Source organism: Pelodiscus sinensis, chromosome 1, assembly GCF_052426305.1.
Source record: "Pelodiscus sinensis isolate ZL-2025 chromosome 1, ASM5242630v1, whole genome shotgun sequence".
NCBI classification, from domain to species: Eukaryota; Metazoa; Chordata; order Testudines; family Trionychidae; genus Pelodiscus; species Pelodiscus sinensis.
Genome location: NC_143052.1, coordinates 353,183,858 through 353,203,823, shown reverse-complemented (window position 1 = coordinate 353,203,823; position 19,966 = coordinate 353,183,858). Strand labels below are relative to the sequence as shown.

The 19,966-nt window shown below is 50.1% G+C and overlaps 3 protein-coding genes across 3 annotated transcripts; all 3 read left to right on the top strand.

Annotated features, from left to right (window-relative positions):
• The first annotated feature begins 5,254 nt into the window (after positions 1–5,254).
• LOC102451759 (olfactory receptor 52N4-like) lies at positions 5,255–5,971 on the top strand. Its single transcript, XM_006130088.3, has one exon. It carries the CDS (start codon positions 5,255–5,257, stop codon positions 5,969–5,971), a length of 717 nt encoding a protein of 238 aa, XP_006130150.3.
• A 10,063-nt stretch (positions 5,972–16,034) lies between these two features.
• LOC142829851 (olfactory receptor 52N4-like) lies at positions 16,035–16,973 on the top strand. Its single transcript, XM_075931779.2, has one exon. The coding sequence runs from the start codon at positions 16,035–16,037 to the stop codon at positions 16,971–16,973; it is 939 nt and encodes a 312-aa protein (XP_075787894.1).
• Positions 16,974–17,533: 560 nt separating this feature from the next.
• LOC149526045 (olfactory receptor 52N4-like) lies at positions 17,534–17,947 on the top strand. Its single transcript, XM_089769277.1, has one exon. It carries the CDS (start codon positions 17,534–17,536, stop codon positions 17,945–17,947), a length of 414 nt encoding a protein of 137 aa, XP_089625403.1.
• Positions 17,948–19,966: the final 2,019 nt, after the last annotated feature.

The window sequence follows — 19,966 nt, the reverse complement described above, 5'->3', positions numbered from 1 at the left end:
TCAACTGTATTGGCAAAATTTTACATAATTATCTGTCTGTAAATTCAGTCCCTAATATCGTACTGTGTCCTGTCTGAGTGGCTTCCTGTTTTGGTGGGGTGTGATTTTGAATTCCTCAACTTCGCTACATAAGTACCTATAGGCAACCAGCCAACACCTCATCAGTGGTTGTCTGTGTGACCAGGTGGTTCACCACAAACGTAGGTCACGTGCTGTCCACAATCTGCTCTCACATTCTGCCCTCGGTGCATCACTCCAGATTGACACTGGCTTCACTGAGAAAAAAATTTGTGAAACATAATATAAAATCCCCAACATTCACACCAGGGCTGAGCACCCGAGCAGCACAGCATCCACCAGTCACTGAAAGTTCAACACTGAGCGTAAAATCTGAGATACTTGTAAATTAACCTACATACACTTATAGGAACTTAAATACCTGGTCTGATTTGAACTGACCACGATCCTCCAGTGACTTCAGCTGGAGTCATCCCATGTCCTCGAAGGATGGGTGAGCTCCTTTGGATCAAAGAAGAGCAGAGAGGAGAGTTACTGAAATCTTCAACTCAGAGGTATAGAGGTGGAAAGAAGTCAGGATAGATACTTGTTTCAGAGAGGGCGAGGGGGCGGCTAGTGCTGTGCCCCTGCATCTCTGGCTCTGGAGAGGATAAAAAGCAGGAAAAAGAAAATCCTGTTTCTGGTTCCAGCTTAGAGGAAAGCAGGTGTTTCTGGCAATCTCACAGGAACGCACGGTGTGTGTGGAAGGAGTGAATCATTGGCAGTCGTGCAGTATCCAGATCACAGAGACATGGAGTCCTGCACCCAGGTGACTAGGGAAGGGGCAGATGGCCTCATGCACAGACCAAAGGTGCAATAAGGACAGGGTGTATCTCAGACTGTAATGTACCAGGGACCATGCTGTTGCCGATTGTCTCTAACACCATCTGCCCTGCAGATGATTCCTGCTCCTATGAGTCGCCCCACTGCAGTCTCCTGGCAATTTGAGCAAATGTCAGCACCAGAAAGCCACCTCAGGAGAGTCAGAGTTTCCAATGGGCTGCAAGACAGTGAAGCTGAGGACATGAAGGGACAGGTGAGGTTGAGAAAGCAGACAGGTTGTGTGTGTGTGAGAGGAGGCGGCTGTGGGGTTGTGGGAGCAGGCAAGGGGTGCACACAGAGCAGTGGGCGGTGCTGGGAGTTGCAGGCGCAGGGACAGAGCCCCCGTCACATCCATCTTGCTTGCCCCTCTAAGATGCCTCAGAGCACAAAGGGCACAGAGAGCAATAAAATTAGCATAGTCTTTGATGCCTTGACATAAGGCCTGGATATGCTGGCTCATCGGGTGTGTCTAGACTACATGCCTCCTTCGACGGAGGCATGTAGATTAGCCAGATCGGAAGAGGGAAATGAAGCCGCGATTAAAATAATCGCGGCTTCATTTAAATTTAAATGGCTGCCCCGATCTGCCGATCAGCTGTTTGTCGGCAGATCGGGGGAGTCTGGACGCGATGCCCCGACAAAGAAGCCTTTCTTCATCGACACAGGTAAACCTGGTTTCACGAGGCTTACCTGTGTCGATGAAGAAAGGCTTCTTTGTCGGGGCATCGCGTCCAGACTCCCCCGATCTGCCGACAAACAGCTGATCGGCAGATCGGGGCAGCCATTTAAATTTAAATGAAGCCGCGATTATTTTAATCGCGGCTTCATTTCCCTCTTCCGATCTGGCTAATCTACATGCCTCCGTCGAAGGAGGCATGTAGTCTAGACACACCCATCGTGACCCTGGACAACTGTAAACATAGGTAAGAGGGTGGCCAAGCTAGCTGTTGACCAAGAGGCTGCAGAAACTGCCCTTGGCTAGCACTGATATTGAAACAATCACACAACTGTCCTGGGAGAGGAATCGCCCGCTGAGTAAAGAATGTCCAGTACTGCCAATTTAGTTCTCTCTCTCTTACAAGTGTAAATTACGTTGAAACTCCCTTGTAAGCACTGGCATCATAAAAACGAACCAGCACAATTTGGCACCATACGGTATGTCTACACTAGCTCGTTAGTTTGAGCTAGGTAGGCAAATGAGGGCAACCGAAGTTGCAAATGAAGCCTGGGATTTAAATATTCCGGGCTTCATTTGCATGTTCCCGGGCGCCGCCATTTTTAACCCCCCCTTAGTCTGAAATCCGTGCCCGCGGCTACACACGTCACGGAGTAGGTAGTTCGAATTAGGATCTCTAATTCAAACTACCTACTCCATGCCACGCGTAGCCGCGGGCACGGAGTTTGGACTAAGGGGGATTTAAAAATGGCGGTGCCCAGGAACATGCAAATGAAGCCCAGGATATTTAAATCCCGGACATCATTTGCAACTCTGGTTGACCTCATTTGCCTACCTAGCTTGAACTAATGAGCTAGTGTAGACATACCCATAGATAAGAAAGAGAATACGTGACCCCACGGGTATAAAGATGGGCCCAGCAGCACACTCACTTTGAGCGTCAATCTACCATGTACCTGCTGGTCGGGTTAGGTGATTGCATACCGAGGTCCACACAGGGATGCCCAGCCTCGTATTCATCTTTCCCGGGGAACCGAGTGACCAATCCTGGCCTGACATGCTAGAATCGAGACACGCAGAAGGGGGTAAAAATTGTACCTGTATGTGTCTTTTTGTCTTAGTGCATGCATAGAATTAGAGCTCTTTAAAGATTAAGCTGTCACTTGGTACCGTTATTTCTATCTTCCTTTTCATTTGTAACCACTTTAAGATCTGTATTTGCTAGCAGTTAAGAAGTAGAGCAATAGCCATTGTAACCGTATGATTATAAGTTTCTCTAATAAACCTGTAACTGTGTAACCTGACTCCTTCTGTTGTTGTAACAGAACCAGACACAATTAAAAGACCTGGCCGGTCAGGGGTAGACTCAGTAAGAGCTGAGCGTTGGGGTTCTGCCGCCTCCACGGGGCAGACCCTTGGGGCACCAGTCAGCCTCCCCTGGCTACCCGCTGCGAAGGGACTCTTGTCCTAGCAGCTAAAGACTCGGGTGTAATAAGCTCTCTCTGCACCAACTTGGGGCACCCTTCAGCTTTCCCGGCTGCCCGCTGTGAAGGGACCCTGTCCTACCAGTTAAAGACTCGGGTGTTTAATAGGGCTCACAAACCACACACACTACCCCGGCCACTGACTGACAGGCAGGGCTGCTGAAATTCAATTTTTCTTTGTGATTGTCAGCACTTGGCCCGTGAAGTGAACACTTTGTCTTTGCTCCTCGGGTGGCTCAATCCTCCACCATCATCCTCTGATCCCCTCTGTGCACCCCTTCTCCATCCCAGGCTGCCCTGATTCCAACAGCACCCTGGCCACCACTGTCTTCTCCATACTCCGTGGTCACACCGGCCCCCCAAAGCCACTCAGCTCTTCCTCAGCAGGGGTGAGGTGCCTCCCGTCACAGTAGTTCCTTTGGCTGTGGTGTAATCAGTGACTGAGTCTCACTGGTCAGAAATCTCACACGGAGAGGGGCAAATACCCCAGCACCCACGCTACTGTGCTTGGTGTGCATTAGTTTGAGCCGGCTCCAGTGGCAGAGAGATTTTGCAGCTGGCTGCTCAGCTTGGACTGACACACACAGACCCTGCCCAGTACTGTCTCCAGTCCCACTTCAGCCTTCCAGCGTGCCCAAGCCGGCATGTGTCTGGGACTCTGAATGCAGAGGCGGGCACATTCTGGGGCGGGATAAATGGTGGCAGGACAAAGGCAGATAGATACGTTTCTTTTCTTTCTGTGTACTTTGTTAATTGGTTTTATTCACTCTTAATCTGTTCAGTCTAATTTCTTTAAGTTGGTAAGTAACAGTGTGTTAATTCTAATGTAATCAGTGAGCTGTCTCTTCTTTAGAATTGTTGTTTGGAGTTAGAGCCAGATTATTACTGGAGTAATTCTATTCTTGGAGGCTCCCAAGGCACACCAGAAGTGTGTACAGGGCCAGCTAGGTGAAGGAATGACCATTGTATATGCTTTAGGAGCAAGAGACTGTAGCAAGAGGGTGGATAGGGAATCCCCAACTAAGAACATCACCAGTGGGGTATTCAGGATATCCTTTTATATTAAAACAAATCAGGTGACCTGTGAGTGTGACCCGCTCCTGAGTATTCCAGGGAGGAAAAAGGGGGTTACTGCAAAAACCTGTCCATTTTACTGTCCGTGCTATATGATGCTAATACTATTGGCTGCAACGGCCCGATATTTAGCCTTTGGTGTTATTCGGGCGATGACTATAAGGGCCAGTCCAAGCAAAGTGTTTGTTCAGTCCCTGACTAAATGTGTCAAATTTGCCTATGAAAGCCAGATGCACATTTTTTCACGCTAGCTGGTTCCTGAAATTGCTTTGTAAGAGCATAGCCGCTTTTAAATCCAGTAATGAGTGCTCGGGACGGTTAAAAAGTTCCCCTGCAGGGTTCAGTGTGTTAGCATTTCTGATCTCTGACTTGTATCCATTTGCCGTTGTTGAAGAGATTACCCAGTTTGGCAAAGATACAAGGCAGAGGGGCATTGCTGGCACTTGCTGGCATAGATCACATTACAGGATGTGCCGCTGCATGAGCCCCTGATGTGGGTAGGTCCTGTGATGGAGTCGCTTGTGTAGACGCGTGAACAGAGTCGGCAGTGGGGTTTGTTGCAGGAGTAGGCTGCTGGGTGAGTCTGATGGAGGTGTGCTGTGTGGTTGCTGGAAATAATTTGTTTCAGGTTCTGGGGTTGTCTGTAGGCAAAGACTTGCCTGTCCCCCAAAGCCTGTGGGAGTGAGGGACAGATCGCATTTGATGTAAATGCTTGTAGACTGATCGCATTTGATGTAAATAATCTGGTGCCACTTGTAAATGTTCCCATTTCATTACTCACCTTCTTTTTAGATTGTTAATGCCTATAAATATTTACTGTGCATTTGTAAAAAAGGATAACACCCTCCCTCCACTGTGCTTCTGTCTCCTCACAGGCACCTTGTGCATTTCTCAGCTCTACTGACACCTTGAGTACCTCATGGCAGCTCTTAACCTCACCCCCTCCGACATGTCAACATTCATGCTAACAGGCATCCCTGGCCTGGAAGATGCTCACATCTGGATTTCCATCCCTTTCGCTACTTGCTACATTATCGGCCTCTTCGGAAATTTCTCTGTTCTGTTTGTTGTAGGCAAAGAGCAGACCCTGCACCAGCCTATGTACCTGCTGCTCTGCATGCTGGTGCTCACAGACCTCGGCATGTCGACCTGCGTTGTGCCAAAGGCCCTGTGTATATTTTGGTTCAATCTGGAAGTCATCACATTGAGTGGCTGCCTCACCCAAAATGCCTTCCTTGCCACAATTTCAGCCATACACTCAGCCATCCTGGTAGCAATGTCCTTCGATCGCTACGTTGCCATATGTAACCCACTCAGATACAGCACCATCCTCAGCAATGTACGGGTAGCTAAGCTAGGGCTGGTCAGTTTAATAAGAGGGATTGTCTGTGTGCTGCCTGTGCCCCTGGTGCTGAGCAGGCTTCCGTTCTGTGACAACCACATGATTCCTCACACGTACTGTGACAGTATCGCTGTGGCAAAGATCTCATGTGGGGACCTCACATTCTTCAGGCTCTATGGCTTCATGATGGGGATTGTTCTTACTGGGCTAGACCTGATGCTCATCGCCCTGTCCTACTGTCTGATCATCAGGGTCATTGTTAGTATCTCTTCCAAGAAAGCCCACCTGAAAGCCCTCAACACCTGCACAGCCCACATCGGTGTTATACTGACGTCTTATACTCCCTACCTCTTCTCCAACCTGACCCATCGGTTTGGTCAGGGCATCGCTCCCCATATTCATATCATCTTGTCCAACGTCTATGTCCTTGTCCCTCCCATTCTCAACCCCATCATTTATGGGGTCAAAACCCAAGAGCTCCGTGACAAAATGAGGAAGAACATCTGCAGAAGATGATCCCATTGGGCCTCTGGATTTAAATTATGTCGAAAGAGGGGAACAGTTACCTCCTCATTAATGCAGATTGCTCTGTCCCAGTATGACTGAGCTCTGCATTGTGGGGGTTCACAGTATTCGGAAGTAGGAAACCCTTCTACTGCGATCAGCCCATTGTGACATCAATGGTTTGACACCTCACTTCTGCCATTGACTTGTGGAACCATGGACAACTGGAGAAGGAGGGAAATGTTTTGCCTGTGGTTCACTGCCCTCAGCCTGAGGGCAAACATGTTGATCTGTTTTCAGCTGAAATTCTTTCACACATGAATGCCACAGAGGAAAAAGCTTTTGTGAACTCGGTCATTTGCCCTTTCATGACTATCACTACATTTATGCAACATTGACATTGACAGAGTTTCTCAGACGAACCTGATAAAAGACAACTGTAAAGCAAGATGCAAGAGTAACTCTGGGAAAATCCTCTTCCTCTCTGGGTAGATAAGAGACTACTCCAAATCTGTGCTGAACAGTTTACACAAAGGGTACGTCTAAACTACATGCCTCCGTCGACGGAGGCATGTAGATTAGTATATTCGAAAAAGGGAAATGAAGCCGCGATTAAAATAATCGCGGCTTCATTTAAATTTAAATGGCTGCCCCGCTCTGCCAACAAACAGCTGATCAGCTGTTTGTCGGCTGATCGGGGCAGTCTGGATGCGCCGCGGTCACAAGGAAGCCTTTCTTGATCGGCGCAGGTAAACCTGGTTTCATGAGGCATAAAATAATTAAAATAATCGCGGCTTCATTTCCCTTTGCCGATCTGTCTAATCTACATGCCTCCATCGACGGAGGCATGTAGTCTAGACACACCCCAAGGAAAGAAACATTTGCACTGATTCTGCTGATCTGTTTGTAGAGTAGCAGAAGAACCCTGCTTCTAATAGACACAGCAAGGGAGAAATGTTCCTTTTTGGAGACTCTCAGCCACAAACTAATTCAGAATCAAATTGATACACTGAGTAATGTTTGTGAATGCATTCTTAAACAAAATAGCACAATAATATTATTGTTGTTCTACCTACATTTTGGGTTCCATTTTGATTTTTTTAAATGGTGTGAATCACTATTTTGTTCACATCGGCCAGTCGAATTCCAAGTACCAGCCATGGAGGTTTTTTCACTTTCTTGCTACTATGCACAAACTCCTGCTGGGAGTTGTCATGTTTAAAAAAATAATCTGCGCTAAGAGTGTAACACGAGCTCTCATTGGGTACCTGATCTATACACCAATATGCTACTTTTAAAATGTTTGTTTCACTCACTAGACCAGTGGTCTCTAACCTTTTTACACTCACAATCACTTCTAAACTGTAAGGGTAAGCCAAGATTTACCCCACCTCTTCCCCAAGACTCCACCCCATCCTTGAGGCCTCGCCTTCTCTGTTCCCCTCCTCTCCATCACTTGCTGTCCCCAGCCCTTACTCACTCTGGGTATGTCTACACTACCCCGCTAGTTCGAACTAGCGGGGTAATGTTTGCATACCGAACTTGCTAATGAAGCCCGGGATTTGAATTTCCCGGGCTTCATTAGCATAAAGCCGGCGCCGCCATTTTTAAAAGCCAGCTAGTGCGAACCCCGTGCCGCGCGGCTACCCGCGGCACGGGCTAGATAGTTCGAACTACGTAGCCATTCCGAACTATCTGTACTCCTCGTGTAGCCGCGCGGCACGGGGTTCGCACTAGCCGGCTTTTAAAAATGGCGGCGCCGTTTTTATGCTAATGAAGCCCGGGAAATTCAAATCCCGGGCTTCATTAGCAAGTTCGGTATGCATACATTACCCCGCTAGTTCGAACTAGCGGGGTAGTGTAGACATACCCTCTCTCTTCATTGAGACAGGAGGTGCGGGCTCTTTGGTGGGAATGAGAGATTTCAGTGTGGAAAGGGTGAGAGGTGCAAACTGTGGGAGGGAATTTGGGTGCAGGAGGAGATGGAGAAGGGGATGCTGGTTCATGGTGTGGGGTCCAGGTTGGAGAGTGTTGGGGTCAGGTGTAAAGTTGAGGTGTTGAGCAAGGTGCAGGCTTGCGGATGTGGGGGTGCAGCAGTTTGGGATGGAGCGTGTGAGGGGCTCAGGGCAGGGGAGTTGGAAGTATGATGGGCTCAGGGCACAGGTTTGCAGTGTGTGGATGGTGCAGGGTTATTGTGGCAGAAGATTTGTGGATATGGGGGTGCAGGAGTTTGGGGAAGTGAGGGACACAGAACAGGGGGTTCAGGTGTAAGTTGAGCTCAGAGTTGAGGTCTGTGCATATGCAGGAGTGTTATGATGCCGCAGCAAGCTGGGGGCTTGACCTCAATTGAGGGTAGTTGTCCAGACTTCATTTTTAAATAAAATATGTCCAATACAAAATGTTTCAGCCTTGTCTTTATTTATGGCACCTATTTATTTATGGAACCTATTTTGGGGGAGAGTAGTTAGGATTGAGGTTCAAAGGCTCAGACCAGATTAACTCGTCTGGGGTTCCAGGGTTAGTGGATTTTTGGACCCCCCCTACGCTCTGGGGTGGGGCTAAAAGGGAGGAATCCAGTGTGCATGACAGGGCTGCCAGTGAATGGGATATGTATGGGGGGCAGAACCGGGGTTGAAAATAGGGTGGTAGGTGTCTTGCCATAAGGGAGGGAGCATTACCAGGGTGCTGATGGGTGTCTGGCCAGGGGGTAGGGGCTGGAGGCTGGTGGGTGTCTGGCCAGGGGGCAGAGGTGGGTTGCTGGATGAGTTCTGGGCAGGGGGCAGGAGCAGGGTGCTTGGTGGGGGTCTGGACAGGGTCTGGACTGGGGCAGAGTGCTATTGGGGGCCTGGGTTGGGTGTTGGTGGACACAGGGACAGGTTGTTGGTGAGGGCAGGAACAGGGTGCTGGTGGGGGCAGGTGCAGGGTACTTGTGGGGGTCTGGGGCAGGAGGAGACGGCAGGGTGCTGTGAGGCTCTTGCTGGGGGCCGGGACACAAACAGCTCAGATGGTACCTGGGGATCCCGCGTCGTGTGCTGTTCCTCCCCTCCCCCAAACAGCCGGTGTGCTTCCTGAGAAATTGGATCTGGGGCAGACAGGGATTTTCTTTCCTGAGCCGCATTCCTGTGTGGGGGAGGGGGAATCCCTCAGTCTGGAACTTCCCTTCCCTCTCTCACTCCCTTCCCTCCTATCGTCTGCGGAGGAAGGCAGGCAGCTTGGGGAAGGAAATCCCAGGCCGTGCACCACACCTGGCATTTTAGGAAGAGGGATGGCTGTTTGAGGGAGGGGGGAGCAGCTCACACTTCCTGAGATGCTAGCTCTTGGGCGCAGCTGAGGGACTTCTCTCCTCACATTGCAGGAAGCTGGCACTACCTCCATTTTTACAGGAGGTAGTGACAGTCCGGGCTACTTCTTGGAGAGGGAATAGTGGGGGGAGGCCTGGAATGCCTCGCGATTGACTGGTCATGGCCCCAAAATTGACCAGTTGATCATGAATGACAGGTTGGTGGCCACGACACTCGTCTGATCTACCTTTCAGCTAGTGCATAAGGGGCTGTGGGATGTTGGTGCAGTAGAAATCTCACAGGTTTACAAGCGGGGAGGGAGGCAGAGGAGCAGCAGCCACAACCCCAAGGAACCAGAGACACAGCCCAGACGGCAGAGCTAGAATGGTGGCAGGGTTGAGGCAGAACTGGTGCAGGACCTGACCGGCTGTGTCTACGGGGAGCCAGGTCCGAGCAACAGCAGGGAGCTGCGGGGTCAGAGCCCTGCAGGAAGTAACATGGCAGCTGAGCACAATGAGCAGCTGGGGAGAGTAAGGTGGGGCCCTGGGCACATGGCACAACACAGGGACATGACAAAGAGTCACTGGCAAATGCCTTTGCTGCCAGAATCCTGGGAGCAGAAAGCCTTTTCTATGCCCCTCGTCTTCCATCACTCCAGCCCCACGTCACTGAGCCTCCACAGGGCGGCAGTGACTTTTGGGGGACAATGGACTTGAGACATCAGCATGGGCCGCATGCAGCAGTGCGCTGCTACCATCCTCTGAACTGATTATTGGTCCTGTATCATGTGGCAGCCTCCCCACCCACAGTGCCGAATGCAGGGCAGTGCCCACAGAACAGCCATCCAGGCTGAGCAGTGGGAAGGTCCAGTTTGCCCAGACAAGCTGAGCCCCTATTAGAATCAAATTACTTCTCATCAAGGGGAGGCTCTCAGGCTGTAGGTCTCCAGGGTCTAATTTCTGTTCCTTTCACCGCTCACAGAGCTGCAGGAATTATCTGGGAATCCCGGCCCACCTGGGAACCCACGGGGACCGAGCAGGGAAATCATAAAAGGGACGGTTCAGCACAGAGAGAGTGAGACAGGCGAGGTTCCCACGCTGAGTCTCTTATCTCTGTGTTACCGGCCTCGGAAGGAGATTTCCTCTCTCTGCTGAGCTAGACTATGGTGAGTTGCCTCTTTCTCAATTAACGTTAGTGCCTAGGACTTGGGAAAGGTTCCGTGGTTCAAATCTAGAACCATCTGGGCAGGAATTCACCAACGCAACTGGTGGATGCTGTGCTGCTCGGGTTCTCAGCCCTGGTGTGAACGTTGGGGGTTTTAAAACACATCTTGCAAATTTTCTCTCAGGGAAGCCAGTGTGAATCTGGAGCGATGCACCGAGGGCAGAATGTGAGAGCAGAATGTGGCCAGTATGTGACCCATGTTTGTGGTGAACTGCTTGGTCACACTGAGAACCACTGACGAGGCTTTGACTGCTCTATGTACTTCTGTAGTGAAGTTAGTTGAGGAATTCAAAAATTGCACCCCACAAAGAGAGGAAGCGCCTGAGACACAGTACGATATTAGGGACTGAATTTAAGGACAGATAATTATGTAAAATTTTGCCAATTCAACTGAACTTGGTAAATCCCTGGAGTTTCTGAAAAAACAACAACTAAACAACTGAACAGTTTTGCTGAAAGTTAAACACTGAGGGTAAAATCTGAGATCCCTGTAAATTAACCTACATGCACCTGTAGGAAGTTAAATACCTGGTCTGATTTGAACTGACCACGAGCCTCCAGTGACTTCCGCTGGAGTTGTCCTTGAAGGACAGGAGAGCTTGTTTGGATAAAAGAAGAGCTGCGAGGAGAGTTACTGAAATCTCCAACTCACAGTTTTAGAGTTATATACAAGTCAGGAGAGAGATTTGTTTTAAGGAGTGCGAGGGGGTGGCTCACTCTGTGCCCCTGCATCTCTGGCTCTAGAGAGGACAAAAACCAGGAAAAAGGAATTCATGTTTCTGGTTCCAGGTTAGAGGAAAGCAGGTGTTTCTGGCAATCTCGCAGGAACACACGGTGTGTGTGGGAAGAGTGAGTTATTGGCAGTCGTGCTGTATCCAGATAACAGTGCTATGGAGTCCTGCACCCAGGTGACTAAGGAAGGGGCAGCCGGCTTCATGCACAGACCAAAGACGCACAATGCAGACAGGAGGTGTCTCAAATTCTAGTGTATCATGGACCACGCTGTAGCCGATTCTCTCTGACACCATCTACCCTCCAGACCTGCTCCCATGAACAACCCCACTGCAGCTGAACAAATGTCACCACCCAAAAGCCACCTCAGGGTGGTAGGAGTTTCCAATAGGTTTCAAGACAGTGATGCTGGGGATGTGGAGGGACAGGTGAGGTTGAGGGAGCAGGCAGGTTGTGTGTGTGTGGGAGGAGGCAGCTGTGGGGATTGTGGGGACAGGCAGGGGGGCTAACACAGAGCAGTGGGCAGTGCTGGGAGTTGCGGGCGCAGGGAGTGGGATCTAAACGGACGGTTGGGCAGACCTGCTGAGATTCGATTTTTCTTTGTGATTGTTGGCACTTTGCCAGCGAAGTGAACCCTTCATCTTTGCTCCTTGTGCGGCTCCATCCCCCACCATCCTTCTCTGGCCCCCTCTGTGTAACCCTTCCCCATCCCAGGCTGCCCTGATTCCAACAGCACCCTTGTCGCCACTGTCTTCTCCATACTCTGTGATCACCCCGGCCCCTCATGCTCCGCACGGCTCTTCCTCGGGAGGGGTTGAGGTACCTCCCGTCACAGCTGCTCCCTTGGCTGGGGCGTAATCAGCGACTGTCTCACTGGTCAGAAATCTGACACGGGGAGGGGCAAATACAATGGCAGCCGCATGACTGAGCTTTGTGCCACTTACACACCGGGTGCGGTTTCAGGTGCTGCAAACACATGAACAGCTCACGGGCTGGGAAGTGCGCACATTACACATTGAGGGGGGCACCTCTGGGACACGTGGGGCCTAGAGAAATCCAGCTGACACAGGGCGGAGCCTGGCACAATGGGCCCCTGGGACCTAAAAGTTAACCCCAGGATGTTCTGGGACTGTTGACTAGCCAGGCCGGGATTCCAAGACCAGAAGTGCCCACTGTGATCGCCTTTTCTACTTCCTGCATAGCACCAAGCAGAAAATTTTCACAGTCCTATTCCTGGCATTGCTCTTTTGGAGGGAGAAAAACACCCAACCCTACAGTTAAATGGGGTTTCCACATGTACAGGTTTTCCCGGGCATGTCCTGCTTTTCACTTAAATCTCTCTCTGGCTGGGTTTTGTAAATCGCTAAGTGTCCAGGATTTTGCCCTGCACTGGGTATTGGGGAGGGGTCTGGGACATGTGCCTGTCAAATTGAACATTTGGAGCCGCACACCTGGACCATTAACAGCCACTCAGCACCCGCTCCCCAGCGCGTGGTGGGAAAAGCGCGTGGCCGCAGCAGTGGCAGCCCCAGTAAGACCCAGAATAGGTCCTAAGTAGGGAGCAGTCTTATCTCCTCCCATGGAGTCACTGTGTTACCCTCCATCCCACTAGGTTCTGTGCCCAGCTCTGTGGGATGGGAGGGGTATGGGGTTAAAGTAGGAGAGGGGGGCTGGGTTAGGGAAGGGGGTGCCTGGCTCTGAGGGAGGGGTAGGTGCACTGAGTTAGTGCAGGGGAGCTGGGGGGTGCCTGTTTGTGGGGGAGGGGTGGGCGCAATGGGTTAGAACAGGGGGTGGGAAGGTGGCTGGTTTTGGGGGAGGGTAGAGGCGCTGGGTTAGAGCAGAGAACTGGGCATTAGGACTCCTGTCTTCTTTCCTTCCCTGCAGGTGGTCGGTGAGTCTGTTGTCTGTTGGTTAGATCTGGGGGTCCCAGTCTCAGCTCTGGAAGGACTGTGGGAGCTGGTGCTTGGTAGGGTGCGCAGGGGAAAGGAGAGGATTCTGGGAAGCAGGATTCCTGGGTTCCTTTTCAAGCCAGGCCACTTCTCCCCTCAGTGCCTTTAACTTCATGCCCCAGGACGGGCCCCAGGCAACAGCCTTCTTGGCCTCTCTCTCTCTCCTCCTGGCCCCACAGGAGCCATGGCTGCCAGATGGCTGGCAGCAGTGCGGGAGCCCGTGCTGCTGTGCATGTTAGGGCGGTGCGGTGAGGAAGCAGGAGCCCGGCATGCGGCATCCCCTCGTACCATTTGAGCCAGTGGGGGCAGCGGCTGCCCTGGCAGCAGCAAGGCGGCAGCCAGAGCATGTGCAGGGATGAGTTTGCCGGCTCCAGAGCCCGGCCACCAGTGTGAGTGGAACAGCGGCCGCCGTAGCAGCACCTGCAGACACCAGGTGTCCCCTTGTTTGAGAGTTCAAGTACTTGACAAATACTCAGAGATGAAGACTCCGCCAAGACGCTTGGTCTGTTGTTCCAGCGGTTACTAACTCTCTCCAGGGTTTTTAATGTACATTTCTGTGTGCTAGGCCCTATTTTTACATTTGTCCCTGTGCACATACTTATAGGTGTAACTCAGGTCCCTCCTTAATGACCTTTCTTAAATTCAATCAATTGAGCTCATTGAGTGTACGCTACAAAGCAGCTTTCCTAATCATTTTGCGATTCTTCTCTTCAGTGTTATCAACATTCCTCTTTTATCGTGCATCTCAGACCTGGACACAGGATTCCAGCCGCAGTTGCACCAATGCCAAATGCTGAGGTAAAATAACTTCTCTCGGGCTCCTTGAAATTTCCCTGGGGAAAATCCCAGGGTCCCCTTGGATCTTTCGGCCACAAGGTTACACTGGGAGCTTGTGTTTAGCTAATTTTACCTTTGTGCTCCTAAATCTTGCAGAGCATCACTGCTTCCAGCTGCCGTTGCCTATGATATAAGCACTGCTACAGTCTTTTACCCTGAAAGTAACCAGAGGCCTTTAGGCCTGTAGCACTACATAGTGAATCTACTGTCCCCTTCATGCCCCTGATGTTGAGTACAAAGTCACAGTCCAGCAGAGAAATGATCATGGGAAAAAGTTGGTTCTTTCCCAGTGTAGGAATTACATCATACATCAGACGTACGGTCCATCTAACCCAGTGTCCTTCCTCTGACAGGGACAGTGGCTAAGTTTGCACCACAACACGTAAGACCCTAGGAACGTGTGAGGGGGTGAGTTGAGTGACTGGAAAGCGTGACCCTGATTCTGAACAGACAGAGATTGGCTTCTTCCATGAAATGTGTTAGGGTTGGGCTCTGACATTTATTCATGTAGCTGTTAAAGTTGGGATTGGATAGTATCTCTCTCTGTCTCTCTTTCCCTTCCTGATTCTTGCTTAGCTCATGCCCTCAACTATCTCCTATGGCCATGAGTTCCTCAGTCTAATTGGACACTGAGTGAAGAACAGGTTCTTTTCTATCTTTTTCTGATGTGGGTAGGTCCTGTGATGGTGTCACTTGTGTAGATGCGTGGAGAGAGTTGGCCGTGGGGTTTGTTGCAGTGGTAGGTTGCTGGGAGAGTCGGATGGAGGAGAACTGTGTGATTGCTGAAAATAATTTGTTTCAGGTTGTGGGGTTGTCTGTAGGCGAGGACTTTCCTGTCCCCCAAAACCTGTGGGAGTGAGGGACCATTTTGCAGGACGGCTTGCAGATTGTCCAAGGTGCTGTGGAGGGGTTTAAGTTGGGGGCTGTAGGTGATGATCTGTGGTGTTCTGTTATTTTGTTTGTTGAGCTTATCTTGAAGAAGCTGATGCCTGGGTACTCGTCTGGTTCTGTCAATCTGTTTTTTTTCTCTTCCCTGGGTAGGTATTTCTGTTTTAAGAATGCCTGATAGATCCTGTAGGTGTTTGTCTCTGTCTGTGGGGCTGGAGCAAATATGGTTTATCTTAGGGCCTGGCTGTAAGCAATGGATTGGCTGATATGTGGTAGATGGAAGCCAGAGACATTAGGTAAGTAGAATGATTCGTAGGTTCCTGGAGTAAGGTGGTGGAAAAGTTGCCATCATTCAATATACTATAGTGTCCAGGAAGTGGATCTCTTGTGTGGAGTGGTCCAGAAGAAGATTGATGGTGGATCATTATACTAAAAGGGTAGTGAAGCACTGGGATGGGTTCCCTAGCGAGGTGGTGGAATCTCCATCCCTAGAGGTTTTTAAGTCTTGGCTTGACAAAGCCCTGGCTGGGATGATTAAGTTGGGGTTGGTCCTGCTTTGGGCAGGGACAGGACTCGATGAGCGTTGCGGTCTCTTCCAGCCATAGGATTCTACAATTCTATTCCATGTATATGTCTTAGCTGGGTCCCTACCCTGGACTCCAGGTTAAATGTGGTGTCTTGGGATTGCTCTTTCTGTATGATTCCCCCTCCCACTGCTCATGGATCCCAAGTGTTTCCTTAGATTCTGTCATGGCGAGCACAGTGAGCAGGGTTTCCTAGAGTGGTGGGCCATGATGCCCAGATCTCTGTCCTGAGTCCACACCACTCAGTTAGAGCATGGTTAGGTCTTTGAGGGGTTCAAGCTTTTCCCTCCAAAGGGCAGTCACATTGCAGCTGTAAATATCAAATTTCATCTGCTGTCATGTTGCTGATTAACCTGCCTCAGTTGGCTTATCTGAATTCTCCCGCGGACCTGAATTTGATATAAATCATCTGGTGCCACCTGTAAATGTTGACACTTCACTAGTCTCCTTCTTGATAATGAGGACAAAATATTTACTCTCTATTGTAAAAAAACAATATAACACCCTTCCCCCACTGTGCTTCTGTCTCTTCACAGGTGCCTTGTGAATTTCTTAGCCCTAGTGACACATTGAGTACCTGATGGCAGCTTTCAACCGCACCCCCTCTGACATGTCAACATTCATGCTAACAGGCATCCCTGGCCTCGAAGATGCTCACGCCTGGATTTCCATCCCTTTCGCTACTTGCTACATCATCGGTCTCTTGGGAAATTTCTCTGTTCTGTTTGTTGTAGGCAAAGAGCAGACCCTGCACCAGCCGATGTACCTGCTGCTTTGCATGCTGGCGCTCACAGACATCGGTATGTCTACCTCTGTCGTACCAAAGGCCCTGTGTATATTTTGGTTCAATTTGGAAGTCATCACATTGAGTGGCTGCCTCACCCAAATAGCCTTCCTTGCCACGGTTTCTGCGACGCACTCAGCCATCCTAGTGGTAATGTCCTTCGATCGCTATATTGCCATTTGTAGCCCTCTGAGATACGCCACCATCCTCAGCAACGCACGGGTAGCTAAGCTAGGGCTGGTCAGTTTAATAAGAGGAATTGTCTGTGTGCTGCCTGTGCCCCTGGTGGTGAGCAGTCTGCCATTCTGTGACAACCACATGATCCCTCATACGTACTGTGACGGTATCGCGGTGGCAAAGATTTCATGTGGGGACCTCACATTCTTCAGGCTCTATGGCTTGATGATGGGGATTGTCTTTACTGGGCTAGACCTGATGGTCATCGCCCTGTCCTACTGTCTGATCATCAGGGCCGTTCTCAGAATATCCTCTAAGAAAGCCCACCAGAAAGCCCTCAACACCTGCACAACCCACATCTGTGTGATGCTGACGTCTTATACTCCCTCCATCTTCTCCAACCTGACACATCGGTTTGGTCAGGGCATCGCTCCCCATATTCATATCATCTTGGCCAACGTCAATGTCCTGGTCCCCCCCATGCTGAACCCCATCATCTATGGGGTCAAAACCAAAGAGCTCCGTGACAAAATGAGGAAAACCATCTGTGGAATATGATTCTATTGGGCCTCTGGATTCCAATGATGTCCAAGGAGGGGAACAGTTACCTCCTCATTACTCCAGATTGCTGAGTCCCAGTTTGATTGTGGGTGTTCATAGTATGAAGAAGTAGGAAGCCCTTCTACTGTGATCAGCCTATTGTGATGTAAATGGGCTGATTCCTCACTTATGCCATCGTTTTGTGGAACCGTGGAGAGCTGGAGAAGGAGGGGAGTGTTTACTCTGTGGTTCCCTGCCCTCAGCCTGAGGACAAACATGTTGCTTTGTTTTACATTGAAATTCTTTCACATGTGACTGCTGCCGCGGACTAAGTCTTTCATAACCTTGGTTATTTGCTGTCATGGCTGTCACTACATTGATGTAACGTTGAAGTTGACAGAGTGTTTTCCCAGGTGAACCTGATAAAAGTAAATTGTAGAGCAAGACGCAAGAGGATAGCTAAGCTAGGGTTGGTCAGTTTAATCAGAGGGATTGTCTATGTGCTGCCTGTGCCCCTTATGCTGAGCCAGCTGCCGTTCTGTGCCAACCGTATCATCCCTCACACGTACTGTGAGACTATGGCTGTGGCAAAGATTTCATGTGGGGACCTCACATTCTACAGGCTCTATGGGTTGGTGATGGGAATTGTACTTACCAGGTTAGACTTGATGCTCATTCTCCTGTCCTACTGTCTGATCCTCAGGGCCGTCCTCAGAATCTCCTCCAAGAAAGCCCACCAGAAAGCCCTCAACACCTGCACTGCCCACATCTGTGTGATGCTGACGGCTTATACTCCCTCCTTCTTCTCCAACCTGACACATCGGTTCAGTCAGGGCATTGCTCCCCGTGTTCACATCATCTTGGCCAATGTCTATCTCCTTCTCCCCCCCATGCTCAATCCCATCATTTATGGGGTCAAAACCAAAGAGCTGCGTGACAAAATGAAGAAAAACATCTGCAGAATCGGCGGGGAGTCCTGCGGCACCTTATAGACTAACTGACGTGTTGGAGCATAAGCTTTCGTGGGCAAAGACCCACTACATCAGATGCATCTGATGAAGTGGGTCTTTGTCCACGAAAGCTTATGCTCCAACACTTCAGTTAGTCTATAAGGTGCCACAGGACTCCTCGCCACTTTTGCAGATTCACACTAACACGGCTACCCCTCTGATATCTGCAGAATGTGATCCCAATGGGCCTCTGGTTTTGAACTGAGTCCCAAAAGCGGAACAGTTTCTTCCTCGTTAATCTAGATTGCTCTATCCCAGTTTGACTGAGCTCTGCATTGTGGGAGTTCACAGTATGAGGAAGTAGGAAGCCCTTCTACTGCAATCAGCCCATTGTGACATCAATGAGCCAATGTCTCACTTCTGCCATTGTTTTGTCGACGGCTGTAAACCTCATTCTACGAGGAATAATGTCTTCTGTCAACAGAGTTCTGTCGACAGAAGGCGTTATTGCATCTACACTGTCCTTTGCGTCTACACTGTCATGTCAACAAAGCGGCTTGCTTTGTCTACAGAACTGCATGTAATCTAGACGCTCTTTGTCTACAGAAAGCTTCTGTCGACAAAAGCCTGTAGCCTGTAGCCTAGATGTACCCTAATTGTGTAGCTGGGGCTGATGTATCTTTGCTTCCTTTACTTCCTGTGAGGAGCAGGAGTCCCGGTACCAAAGGGGACACCCTCTCACTTTGAATTAGCACGTTTTCAGTAGGCCTAGTAAATCAAACCCAGGAAGATCATCAGTGTTGATCTCCTGCCTAGTGTAGATGTGACCTAAGTGTGTCTGTGGCAGAGAGAAGGAGGTTGAGGAATGGGTCTGAGGCAAGCAAAATTATCTGATGAGCAGCAGCCATGGCCTGTCAAAAAAAGATGTTAAACACACCCCAGCCGGCCAACACAAGAACCCTCCAACCCCGCATGAGTCTTCACTGCACAGTGAGTGGAGCAGCCCTCTGGTACTAGGGCTGGTGCAGGATGGTGTGGCCTGTTTCCTAGGAAGAGTCTGAGCTTCCAAACACATATCCACTGTAGACATGGCAAAGAGACACCGGTAAAGAACTTTGGTGCCAGAATCCTGGGAGCAGAAAGCCTTTTCTATGCCCCTTGACTTCCATCACACCAGCCCCACGTCACTGAGCCTCCACAGAGCGGCAGTGACTTTTTGGAGGCCAATGGATTTGATACGCCTGCACGGGCCTCATGCAGCAGTGCGCTGCTACAATGCACCAAACTGATTGTTGGTCCCGTATCATGTGGCAGCCTCCTCCCCCCCCACCTGTAGTGCCGATGGCAGGGCAGTGCCCACAGAACAGACAGCCAGGCTGCGCATTGGGAAGGTCCACTTTGCCCAGACAAACTGAGCCTATTAGTATCGAATTACTTCTCTCCTGGAGGAGGCTCTCAAGCTGTAGGTCACCAGGGTCTAATTTCTGCTCATCCTCCTGCTCACAAAGCTCAGGGAATTGTCTGGGAATCCCGGCCCAGCTGGGACCCCACAGGGACTGAAGAAGGGAATCATAAAGGGGATCGTTCAGCTCGCCGAGTGTCAGACAGGTGCGATTCACACGCTGAGTTTCTTATGTGTGTCACTGGCCACGGAAGGAGAGTTCATCTCTCTGCTGAGTGGGATTGTGGTGAGTTGCGTCTTTGCATTAGTGTTTAATGCTACGGACTGAGGAATGGTTCCAGGGTACAAAATTAGAACCATCTGTGCAGGAATTTAACAGCACCGCGAAGGGAACTGTTTAGTTGGGGATTTTTTCACTCTAAAGATTTACCAGGTTAAATTTTATTGGGAAAAGTTTACATAATTATCTGTGTTTAAATTCAGTCCTTCTTTCTCAGTGGCTTCCTGGTTTTGTGCAGTGTGGTTTTTGAATTCCTCAACTTCACTGCATGGGTAGATAGAGCAGCCAAAGCCTCAGCAATGGGGGGAGGGGGTCTATATTACTGGGGGTTTACTACAAACATGGGTCGCACGCTGGCCACAGGGATGGCCCGTGAGCC

Coding starts and splice junctions, on each gene's coding strand:
- LOC142829851 (XM_075931779.2), top strand. CDS start 16,035: ATGGCAGCTTTCAACCGCACCCCCTCTGACATGTCAACATTCATGCTA.
- LOC102451759 (XM_006130088.3), top strand. CDS start 5,255: ATGTCGACCTGCGTTGTGCCAAAGGCCCTGTGTATATTTTGGTTCAAT.
- LOC149526045 (XM_089769277.1), top strand. CDS start 17,534: ATGGCTGTGGCAAAGATTTCATGTGGGGACCTCACATTCTACAGGCTC.